Source organism: Scyliorhinus torazame, chromosome 5, assembly GCF_047496885.1.
Source record: "Scyliorhinus torazame isolate Kashiwa2021f chromosome 5, sScyTor2.1, whole genome shotgun sequence".
NCBI classification, from domain to species: Eukaryota; Metazoa; Chordata; class Chondrichthyes; order Carcharhiniformes; family Scyliorhinidae; genus Scyliorhinus; species Scyliorhinus torazame.
In genome coordinates, this window is record NC_092711.1 from 242,723,253 (window position 1) to 242,736,177 (window position 12,925).

At 39.4% G+C, this 12,925-nt stretch overlaps 1 protein-coding gene across 1 annotated transcript in view; it reads left to right on the plus strand.

Annotated features, from left to right (window-relative positions):
- Positions 1–10,554, plus strand: part of chm (CHM Rab escort protein) — a 189,857-nt gene extending 179,303 nt beyond the window's left edge. Inside the window, exons 14-15 of the mRNA XM_072505223.1 lie at positions 4,401–4,570; positions 9,422–10,554. Of these exons, the coding sequence (XP_072361324.1) occupies positions 4,401–4,570; positions 9,422–9,733 (482 nt within the window). The 3' untranslated portion in view covers positions 9,734–10,554. The remainder of the gene's footprint in view (positions 1–4,400; positions 4,571–9,421) is intronic.
- The last annotated feature ends 2,371 nt before the right edge of the window (positions 10,555–12,925 follow it).

Sequence of the window (12,925 nt, forward strand, 5' to 3'; positions counted from 1 at the left end):
CTCTTACTCTTCAAAACTCCAACAGGTACAAGCCTAGATAAAAGCAAATTACTGTGGATTCTGGAATCTGAAACCAAAGAGAGACTGCTGGAAAATCTCAGCAGGTGTGGCAGCATCTGTAGGGAGAGAAAAGAACTAACGTTTTGAGTCCAGATGACCCTTTATCAAAGCTGATACAAGCCTAGCCTGTCCAACCTTTCCTCATGAGCCAACTTTCTCATTCCAGGGATTAATTTGCTAAATCTTCTTTGAACTACTGCCAATGCATTTACATCCTTCCTTAAATAAGATGACCTATACTGTACACGGTACTCCAGATATGGTCTCACTAATGCTCTGTATGTTTGAAGCATAACCTCCCTACTTTAGTAGGGAGCTCTGCAATTTCTCACTATTTAGAGAATATGCTTTTTTATTCTTTCTGCCAAAATGAATAATTACATATTTTTCCACATTATACTCCATTTACCAGATCTTCACTCACTCACTTAACCTATCTATCTTTTTGTAGCCACCTCATGTCCTTTTTATAACTTATTTCTTACCTATCTTTGTCATCTGCAAATTTGGAAGCCATCCCTTCAATTCCTTCATCCAATTCATTCATATAAATTGTAAACAGTTGAGGCCCCAACACTGATCCCTGTGGCACACCACTCATTACATCTTGCTAACCTGAAAAAGATGCATTTATGCCTACTCTGTGCTTCCTGTTGGTCAACCAATCTTCTATCCATGCCAATATGTTATCCCGATATCATGAACTTTTATTTTCCGCAATAACCTTTGATGTGGTACTTTATCAAATGTTTTCTGAAAATCTAATTACAGTATACCCACTGGTTCCACAGCACGTTACTTTCTCGAAAAACTCCAAGAAACATGTTTTCCCTTTCACAAACTATGCTGACTCTGCCTGATTAACTTCAACATATCCAAGAGCCCTACTTTGACAACTTTAATGATAGCTTCCAACGTTTTCCAGATGGCAGATGTTAAGCTAACTGATCTGTAGTTTGCTGCTTTCTGTCTCCCTCCCTTTTTGAATAACGAAGTTACATTTTCTATCTTCCAATCTAATGCGACAACCTTCCCTGAATGTAGGGGGTTTTGGAAAATTAAAACTAATGCATCAACCTTTTCACTTGTCACTTCTTTATGACCCTTGGATGAAGTCCATCGGGATCTGGGCACTTGTCAGTCCACAGCTCCAACAATTTACTCTATCACTTTTCTGGTGACTAATTTTCCTGAGTCCCTCCCTCCCTTCAAATTCGTGATTTACAGCTATTTCTGCAATGTTACTTGAATCCTCTAGAGTGAAGACTGATGCAAAATACCTGTTACTTCATCTGCCGTCTTCTTATTTTCCATTCTAAATTCTTCAGACTCACTCACTTTCTATAGGACCAATGCTCACTTTGTTAACTCGTTTCTTTTTAAAATATTTACAGAAACTCTTTCCATCTGTGTTTCTATTTCTGGGTAGCTTTCTAATTTCTAGTACTCTAATTTTTCTCTCCTTATTAATTTGTTCGTCTTCATTTGCGGTTCCTTATATTCTGTCTATTCTTCTGACCTTCCACCTGTCTTTGCACAATTATATGCTTTTTCTTTTAGTTTGATACTATCTTTAACCTTTCCAGTTAACCACGTCTGGTATATCTGATTCTTGGAGTTTTCCTTATTCATTGGAATGAATCTATTCTGTTTATTCTGAAATATCCCCTTAAATGTTTGCCACTGCATCACTATTGACCTATTCCTTAATCTAGTTTGCCAATTCACTTCCGTTAGCTCAGCTTTCATGCACTCCTAATTGCCCTTATTTAAGTTTAAAACATAGTCTCGGAACCACTCCTGTCTCCCTCAAACTGAATGTAAACTTCTGTCATATTATGGTTGCTGCTACCTAGGGGAGCCTTCACTCTGAGATCATTAATTAATCCCATCTCATTGCACAGTACCAGGCCTAGTACTGTTTGGCTCCAGAACTTGCTGTTCTAAGAAACTATCCCGAAAACATTCTGTGAACTCTGCATCTCAGCTACCTTTGCCCACTTGACTTTTCCAATCTATATGAGATTCAAATAGCCCATAATTATCGCTGTAACTTTCTGACAAGCCACCATTTTTTTTCTTTCTTGATGTTCCGCCCGACCATGTAGTTACTGTTCGGGGCCTCAACATGACTCCCACAAATGACTTCTTGCCGTTACCATTTCTCATCCACACAGTTTCCACATCCTGGTTTCCTGAACTTGGGCCATCCCTCTCTATTATGCTAATACCATCATTAACTGACAGAGACATCCCTCCACCTTAACCTCATTTCCTGTCCAGCCTAAATATCACGTGTGCTTCAATATTCCGGTCCCAATTCAAGCCCTCCTGTAGCCATGTCTCTATAATGGCTATCAAATAATACTTGTTTATTTCTATGGGCGTTCTCAGTTAACCTGTTTTGTTTCGAATGTTTTGTGCATTCAAGTACAGAGTCTTTAGTTTTATCCTTGTATTATTTTTATAACCTCTAATCTCATCTGTTGATTGACTGTTAGGCTCGCACTCTATCCCTTCCTGTCACGGTCTGCTTTTCATTTCCAACTTGTCTCTACTCTTTGATTTACTATGTCTTCCTAAAATTGATCCCTTGATTACTTAGTTTAAAACCCTCTCTACTTCCCTAGTTATGCGACTCGCAAGAACACCGATCCCAGCACAGTTCAGGTGGAGACCGTCTCAAAGGCACAGATCCCACTTTCCCCAGAACTGGTGCCAATACCCCACAAACTGGAATCCCCTTCTCCCACACCAGTTTTGAGCTACTTATTCATCTCCTTAATCTGATGTGTCACATGCCAATTTGCAAGTGGCTCATGTAATAATCCATAGATAATGACCTTTGAGGTTCTACTTCTTAATTTGGTGCCAAACTCAAAGTGATTATGCAGAACCTCCTCCTTTGTCCTGTCTATGTTGCTGGTGCCTATATTCATCACAACACACTGATCCTCCCCCTCCCACTGCAGGTCCTTCTCCAGCCCCGAGTGGATGTCCTGAACCCTGACACCGGGCAAGCAACACAGCTGTCTGGACTTGCGCATTTTGCTGCAGAGAACAGTGTCAATTCTTCTGAATATTTGTCCCCTGCTACCACTACATTCCTTGTTACACCCCCAGCTTGAATGTGTTCCTGTACCACAGTGCGATAACCAGTTAGCTCATCTACCCTGCAGCCCCCACTCTCATCCACACAAGCTGAAAAAACTTGTCGACAAAGACCGAAGCTCCTGTACTGCTGCCCTTCGGGTCCCCTTATCGGCCTCACTTGCAGTCAGTCACACCTCTCTGTCTCTGACCCACTGACCAAATCCAATGACCCTTCCCTAAGGAGCTGTGACAACCTCCTGGACTAAAGTATCTAGCTAACTTTCCCCTTCCCTGATCTGCCGCAGTGTCTGCAGCTCGGCCTCTACCTGAATAGCTTGGAGCTGAAGTTCCTGCAGCCACCAGCACTTTACTGCAGATATGTTTGCCTGTATCACACTGGTATCTAGAAGCTCCCGCGTCCTGCAATCACAAAATATCACCTGCCCTATCATCTCCAATATGTGTTAATTAATTAAGAATTGCCAACTAATTAATCTATAATTAATAAAGCCGAGACCTCCCATTAGGTTTTGGCGCTGCCAATAAATTTTACATTACTGATAAAACAATACAGTACTTACAATACTGATAGAACTTACAGTTTCTAATAATATCAGTTACTGATTTACTTACTCCTTCTGCTGCACCAAAGTGGAAATCAAATACTGGAGGCTGAAAAAGAGCCTTCCCCGATCTCCCCGCACTTCTTGCAGTAAATCTTACCTCAAGCACCTCTTTCCTGGTCTGCACTAAATTCCTACTTGAATCAAATTCCGAAAAATACTCACTCAGTCTCTATCTCACCCAGGGCAAAGTCTCCCTCACTGACCATGATACCGCTTATCATTATTGCAGTGAGATGATTGTATATTGTATTTTAAAATTTAAATTGACTATTTATTTGTAGTTTTGCTTGTTTTGAAATCAGTTCTTCATTTCCTAGAACCAACTTTAATTTATATTTCCTGTAAATATTTAAGAACTTTATGAAAAGATTGACGGTTATGCAGTTTCATCTCGATGCATCTCCTTTGTTGCAATTTCTGACAAAGGAGCATTAGCCCCTCTGCCCATTTTGCAGTGTTTGACTGTCCTGTGGATTTTACATTCTATTTTCAAAGAATATTAATAAACGTTGGTTTAGACTTCTTATGTTGCTGGGAGATTATGTTGGAACCTTCCAATATACATGGTACCTATATGTATGGCGATCTGTTTGACTACAAACATGATTATTTTTCTTTCAGATTGTCATGAATGTGAAGTGGAAGAGAAACCAAGAGTGCTTTGGGCTTTATATTTCAATGTGAGAGATACATCAGCAGTTGACAGAAACACATACGAAGGGCTTCCCAGTAATGTGTTTGTCTGTTGTGGACCTGATGCTGCTCTTGGATTTGAGCAGTCTGTTAAGCAGGTATAGTGAGATTAAAAATATCTAAAACAAACTGCTGACATTGTGCCTTTCCTGCTTTCAGGATGAGCCAAAGGATTTCAGATGCATGGACTTGCCTTTCTGATGTTACATCACTGTTTAAGAAAAGCAATTATAGCAGTCAATTTGCATAAGTTAAATTAAAAATGAAATAAATGGTTAGTTAATTTTGTTGGTACTGTTGGTTGATAAACTTACCAGGATCTGAGGTGGATTGTTACTTGATTAGCGTTATGGGATCTCCCTTGTCCCAACTGGACAGTCTCATTTATCTTGGTTTAATATATCTGATAGGCAACACCTCTGAAGATGCAGCTCTCCGATCAGCATTAATTTTTATGCTCAAGTGCTGGAGTAGGGCTTGATCCCAAACCTGTTGAATTGAAAAGGGCTGGCAATGAGTCGAGGCGAGAATTAAAATTGTTTGATCACTACTGGGAAATTGAATCCAGCCTCCTGTTGATAGCCAAAATGTTTTTCATGTTCTGGTATTTAAAAAAAAAATCTAATAACAATGTTTCCTGTTTATAATAGATAACTCTGTCATCAAATCTTAAAATTGATTCATTTTATTTAGTTACAGTAAATCTTCCATACCATTGACCATGGCACTTGAAGACCTGCTGGGGTATTAAAGAGTACGAGGAAAAATGAGAGTTTGGATTAGCTGGGAATTTAAAATGGCTCAGCATGATTTGGTATCCAACAACAGGTGTCTCTTTTGAAAAGTTACAAAATGGTTAAAAGACTGGGGTAGCAGTTAAAAGGAAATACGGCAGAATAATTGCAAAAACCGCAAATGAGAAAATTGGGGAAATTGGGGGTCAAAGATGAGGAGGGAAATTTTTATTTGGAAGGCAAAGGAATGATGATGGGTGCTAGAAAGGCATCCCGGAGTTTAAAAAAAAAAAATGATGCTTGGATATTGTTGGGCTTTCCATGGAGTGCCAAAGATGATGATTAAAACCAATGGAGATGGGGAACAGGTTGGTTTCCAGGTGTGGGGTACCATGTAGGATATCTGTAAAAATATCAGTGCTCAGTAAATTTTAATGCATTAAAGTTGGTAGTAGCTACAAATCGGATCTGCGAATCTCTTTCAGTTATCTGTGCAACTACTCTGCAGCAGCATTCCTTCAACGAGTGTATATAAACAATCAATTGAGAGAGAGGTTTAGTGCACCCCAAGGTGAAATTGGAACTGCAAAACACATAGAATGAAACAATAAATAAAACGTACTGTGTGTCAGCTGTGGCTCCGTTTGTAGCACTCTTGCCCCTGAGCCACAAGGTTTTGGGTTCAAATTCCACTCCAGGGCTTGAGCGCAACACAAGGTTGCCACTCCAGTGCAGTACTGAGGGAGCATCACACTGTTGGTGGTCTTTCAGTTGGGATATTAAACCTAAGCTCCATCTGCTTGCTCAGATGAATATAAAAGAAATCCCAGGACACTATTTTGAAGAAATGCAGGGGAGTTATCCCTAGTGTCTTGACTAATATTCAATCAAGGTACTAACATGGATTGACGATTGGCTGTCAGGCAGAAGGCAGAGAGTTGGGATAAAAGGTTCTTTTCGGAATGGCAACCGGTGATGAGTGGTGTCCCGCAGGGTTCAGTGTTGGGGCCACAGCTGTTCTCTTTATATATTAACGATCTAGATGATGGGACTGGGGGCATTCTGGCTAAATTTGCCGATGATACAAAGATAGGTGGAGGGGCAGGTAGTATGGAGGAGGTGGGGAGGCTGCAGAAAGATTTAGACAGTTTAGGAGAGTGGTCCAAGAAATGGCTGATGAAATTCAATCTGGGCAAGTGCGAGGTCTTGCACTTTGGAAAAAAGAATAGAGGCATAGACTATTTTCTAAACGGTGACAAAATTCATAATGCTGAAGTGCAAAGGGACTTGGGAGTCCTAGTCCAGGATTCTCTAAAGGTAAACTTGCAGGTTGAGTCCGTAATTAAGAAAGCAAATGCAATGTTGTCATTTATCTCAAGAGGCTTGGAATATAAAAGCAGGGATGTACTTCTGAAGCTTTATAAAGCATTAGTTAGGCCCCATTTAGAATACTGTGAGCAATTTTGGGCCCCACACCTCAGGAAGGACATACTGGCACTGGAGCGGGTCCAGCGGAGATTCACACGGATGATCCCAGGAATGGTAGGCCTAACATACAATGAACGTCTGAGGACCCTGGGATTATATTCATTGGAGTTTAGGAGGTTGAGGGGAGATCTAATAGAAACTTACAAGATAATGAATGGCTTAGATAGGGTGGATGTAGGGAAGTTGTTTCCATTAGCAGGGGAGACTAGGACCCGGGGGCACAGCCTTAGAATAAAAGGGAGTCACTTTAGAACAGAGATGAGGAGAAATTTCTTCAGCCAGAGAGTGGTGGGTCTGTGGAATTCATTGCCACAGAGGGCGGTGGAGGCCGGGATGTTGAGTGTCTTTAAGACAGAAGTTGATAAATTCTTGATTTCTCGAGGAATTAAGGGCTATGGAGAGAGAGCGGGGAAATGGAGTTGAAATCAGCCATGATTGAATGGTGGAGTGGACTCGATGGGCCGAATGGCCTTACTTCCGCTCCTAGGTCTTATGGTGTTAAGATTACGAAAAGATTATCCGGTCATTTTTACATTGCTGTTTGTGGAAGTTTGCTGTGCCAATTTTGGCTGCCACGTTTCCTACACTACAACAGTGACCACACTTCGAAAGGATTTATTTGGTTGTCCTCTGGTGATCGTGAAACGTGCTACATAAATGTGATCACTTTTTATAGTTTCTTTATCTGCTCAAAGTTAATTGTTGAAAAATAAAGGAAAATATGTTCAATGGCGTTCAGTAAACAGAGGAAGAAGAAACTAGCAGATCTATGATTAATATGTACAATTGTGAAATTCACTGAAAGAACTGGGAAATAATCACATTTGTTTGTGCTGCCTTTGGTGTCTTATCCACTACACATGTTTTGCACCCTTGCCATCCTGTTCCAGTTTGCAACTTCCCATGGCCCAAGTGCTAGGCATTGGTACTCCAAATGGCTGCTCAATGACTGCATGGTTTTGTGCTCCTCCCACTCCCACCACCAAAGTGCTTGTATAATGTGGTTGTGCGAAGGCACCATTAGAAACAGTGGCACTACAACACATGGGTCTGCTTTTCACACTGTGCAAAGATTCTGAATGGGTTAAAATCAACCCAGAACTCTAAGGAGCCTACCCTTCATTCTTCAGGATAGCACTGTGGCTTCACAGCGCCAGGGTCCCAGGTTCGATTCCCCGCTGGGTCACTGTCTGTGCAGAGTTTGCACGTTCTTCCCGTGTCGGCGTGGGTTTCCTCCGGGTGCTCCGGTTCCCTCCCACAGTCCAAAGACGTGCAGGTTAGGTGGATTGGCCATGCTAAATTGCCCTTAGTGTCCAAAAATAAGGTTTGATTGGGTTATTGGGTTACGGGGATAGAGTGGAAGTGAAGGCTTAATGTGGGTCGGTGCAAACTCGATGGGCCGAATGGCCTCCTTCTGCATTGTATGTTCTATGTTCCTTATCCTTCCAAGTATGCTAGATGAAAGCATAGTGCAGGTCTCTGTATGGCAGTGTCTTGTATGGGTCAAGTACCATTTGTAGATTTCTAAAATAATAACTCTTCGATTTAGGTATGCTGTTGTATTGGTGGATGGGTAAATGGCTACATGTGCGCAATTTTATGATGATGGCCTGTAGGAAAGATTTTAGTTGCGTCTTCTGCTGCTCATATTTAAATAGCTGGATGAGGAACAGTTGAAGCACACCATCCTCCTTTTACACCTCTCCACTATTGTCTGGCTTGGTGGGATTGCCTTTACTTGATTCCACTCTTACCTACGCAATTATAGCCGGAACATTTCTACCAGTGTTTATTCTTCGCCATTCTTCTTCCTCATGACATCACCGGTAGATGTGAGGTCAGCTTAAACCTATATCCTAATGATGCCTTGCCGCACCTCTTCACAGCTCAACTCTCCATTCTTCCACTGCCATTCTATCTGACTGTTTAGCTTAACATTCCCGTAACAGCCTCCCCGAACAGGCACCGGAATGTGGCGATTAGGGGCTTTTCACAGTAACTTCATTGAAGCCTACTTGTGACAATAAGCGATTTTCATTTCATTTCATAAGTGAATGAGATAGTGACAATTGCTGTCTTTAACCGTAGCTATTAAACTCCACACTGTTCTTGACCACAAGCCACATGCAGAGTGAGAAGGATAGCAACTTCATTTTCCTATTGTATGCATGCTGAGTTTCCAACCTACTTTCATCTTCATGGCATTGCCTATCTCTACCCCAACCTTGCTCTTATGCCACTAAAAGCCTAATATGTGCCTTTGTCACCCTCAGAATTAATTATTCTGGTGCTACCCTGGCTGGCCTTGCATACTCCACCCAGATCATCAAATGTTCTTTGTAGACAGAAAGAACATGTACGCATATTGCGCCTGTTACAACGAATCAAAAAAAGTGATAGCCAATTGCTGGTTAATTCCTCAGTGCCTTGACCAATCCGAGTCAATCTGCCTGGTTTAAATTTTCAAACAATGCCTGGTAGTTAACTGGTTGTCACCATTAACTGGTGCATTTGCCAGGCAATGCTTCCACTAATCAAAGTCCGCTTGCCAACCAATCAGCACTCTCTTATCAGACAGTATAAAGTTGTTGCTTCCTCTGACATTGGCATTCTTGCAATTGTCCTGATGAATGCAGGACGAAAAGCTTCGACAACTTTTTTTTCAGCAATACTAATGATTTTGTTCAGATCAATGTTCAATGTCTGCTTGCTGTTGCTTGTCACTAGGCAGAAGATATCTTTCATCAACTCTGTCCTGGGGAAGAGTTCTGTCCCACAGCTCCGAATCCGGAAGACATTATTTATGATGGTGATGGTGCGCAACCAGAAAATGCTGGTTTTGGAGATCCTACAGAGCCAGAAGTAGCTGAATTAAAAGAAAATGCAAACTCAAAATCTGATCCCACAGAAGATGGTAATGATGAAATGGTAAAAACATTGGACATTAATGAAATGGACAGAGAATCAGAAATGTCCAACCCTGACATGCAAACTCTTAAGTGTAATAATGCAACAGAAATGCCAAAGAATGCAGAATAATATTTTTTTAAATCAAAATTATGACATGTGGTATTGTTTCCAAATTGTATTGAAGCAAATTGTAAAATGCTGTTACTATATTATATTGTAGGATTATAGAGTGTAACCTTTACACCATGCAACACAATTGACCATTCTAATTAAGTGGGCAATTTTTGAATAAATTACCTAAGCAAATGCTTTGTTATCTTACATAAAGCACTCGTTACAAATGGATCTATTTTCATCCACCTGCTGCTCCTATTTCCTCAAGTCTACTTCTCCCTCCACCCCCCCCAAAAATGGACCATTGTTGTGGTCTGTTGATTCTAATTAAAAGCAAATAGTTGTCTCTCTAAAGGATGAGGTCAGGTGACCAAATGCCAAAATTTTCACCAAAAGCACGTGGATGTTTAAATACAATTAAGGTATATAAAATCAAAGCTACAGCTTGCTTTGCTGGAATGGTTTTATCACAGTGACACTGTTTCCAAAGAATTGTGCAGAACTCATGATAAATAGTGGAAAATATTTCTTCGACAAGAAATGTACAAACCATTCAACATTTTGAAATATTGTTTACTGGAAAAAATGTTAAGTGCTAATGTTATGTTATGAATATACTTCTGAAAGCAGTGGCAGGTGCAAACAATTTTCTCAGTGGAAAATCAAATGGGTCTGTAATGATATGTGATGGAACAGCAGATGTTTTGCAGATCAAGGTACTATTTTCCATGAGTAATGTGGCCAATATCAAAAACATATACTGTGCAATAACCTGTGAAAATACACTTCATTTAATGCTGATGTAAACAAAAGTGATTAAAATGTCGCAAAAATCATGTCTATGGTATATTTATGCACTCTGAATAGGGTTTATTGTATGGTTCAGATGTTATTTCTTCAAAGATCTATTTTAAATTAAAACATGATGTGCTTAATTCCCACTGCTAAATTTATAAAAATTCAAAGACCAGTCACATTTTTGGCTACTTCCATAATTAGACCATGAAACAATTCAAGCAACTAAAACAAATAAATGAAATAAATGTCATATTTGATAAATTGATGAAGATGTAGTTCTGTTAAGTATGCATTAATTAGTGTTTATAACTGGCCATTTTTATATTGCTTACTTAAAGATCATGTGAAATGCAGAGATTATTCCAGAGGGATGTTGGGTAATATGTCATTATTGCCTCATTCCTCCCCTTTCCTTTTGGTCTGCCCACATCTCTCCCCCAGTTAGTTGTTATGCAAATGAAAATACATCTTCCGCCTCACCCTCCCTTATTCTGCCCAATGAATGAGTTTCCTTTAAGGATACTTAATATTCCAATTTTCTTCTCAAGTGATCTTTTCACAGAGCTGGGTTCAGCTAAGATGCAAACTTGTCAACATGAACAATTCTGTTGGGTCATGAGAGGTTTGGCTCCACAATAACAATTTTGCAGGCATTAAATATAGTAAATGTATATTGAATGTGGGTAAGAGCCTCCACTCAAAAGGTGCCCCTTTGTGTGAGAAATTGCTGTAAATGTTGATAGTTAGGTTGCAAAATACATGCTGTCCACTAACTTAACATTCACAATTACGGACATAGTTAGGATAAACGTTGTCCCATATGGAGATCTAGGACGACTTTAATTAAAACTTTCCGATGATCAGATTTGTATTTGAAAAGCAATAAGATGTTAGATTCAGCTGCAACAGTAATTCACACTGTAATATTCTACAGTAACAGTAAGATCCATCTAAAGTGCTGTAACCTGCAAATCTACATATCAGGTGCTGGAAACTGGGATTAAAATGGGCAGCTGGTTTCTTTTTTCTCCTTTTTTTTGACTGGTGCAGACATGATGGACTGAATGTTCTCTTTTTGCACCATAACTTTTCTATGGTTCTGTTTGCCGGCTTTTACATGGAATTGGCAAATCCATTCTGCAGGCAATTTTTCCATCCACAAGATTGGTACAGAGACCACCATAAATTGAGGTGTAATTGCAATGCAGGTAATTTGGAAAAATTAGATTAACTAAAAGTTGAATTATTTTCTGCCTGGCATGTAAACATTGAGTAATTGAAGGTTTTATCCTTCAATATGTATACCATTAATTTCAAAACCATTTAAATATAGTAATATCCCTGCATGAAATTTTAGAAGAAGTGCAGTTTTAATGTCAATTCCATCTCTGTGCATTTTGTTGTTGCCCAGTATATATTTCTGACTTCACTTAATGTTGGAATTATAAGTTTAATATAATTTAGGTCAGTGTTACCCACCAGTATGCATTTTGAAAACTGCAAACACTTGCATTCAGTTCTTAGATTAAGTATCTTCTGGGGATTATTATGGCAGAACACTCATTTAATTGAATTATTCACAGCAGTCTCTAGCTTAGTGTTTTGACACTTAACAAATCTACGTGAGCAAAAATGATTTGAAAATGTGTTTTGTTTTTTAAATTGTCAAATGTTTTTAACTCATTATTAGTTTTAGCTAGATTAGTTCTGAAAACTATTGCACATTTTTAAAAAAATAATCTTTTATACAACTGCAGAGATCATTTGCTACCGAGTCCTGCAAAACTGATTTAGAAACAAACAATGAATTAACTCTTCAACCTATAGTGAATTTTGGAGGGGGGTGGACTTAGAATAATTTTGACACGCTGTCATGCACCTCTTCATGGTTGTAATTAGCAGTCTTTTTTTGTGCTTCGTCATCGTAATCTGCAGACATGGAGCTGAATATTCAAATGATGGTATTGCTGCTGTCACAATAGCAAAGCACTAGAGAAAGCTGTGGGATTTACTGAAGAACAAAAATGTTTCTGAATGTATTTGAACTTAACTGAACGGAGACTGGAATAGAGAATGGCAAATGGGTAATTGTACATTGGAGGAGTTTGGATGAACGTCAGATGGTTTGTACCTTACCCGAATGCTCATGTTGAATTATCGACTGTAAAAAATCTTGTAACTATTATTTTCTTATCACCAAATCACTTGTTTGAAAACTTCCAGATTATATTTGCTAACATGTTGCTGAAACATGGCGACAGGGCCGTTGCAGAATAATGGGTTGATAACAAAATTTAGGTTTGAGTGGTAAATTGCAAAATAATATTCTCTGATGCATAATACATTCTTCATTTAGGCTACATTGGCAAGCTTCCCATTGGGTAATGGCATTTAATGCATTTTTTCAGT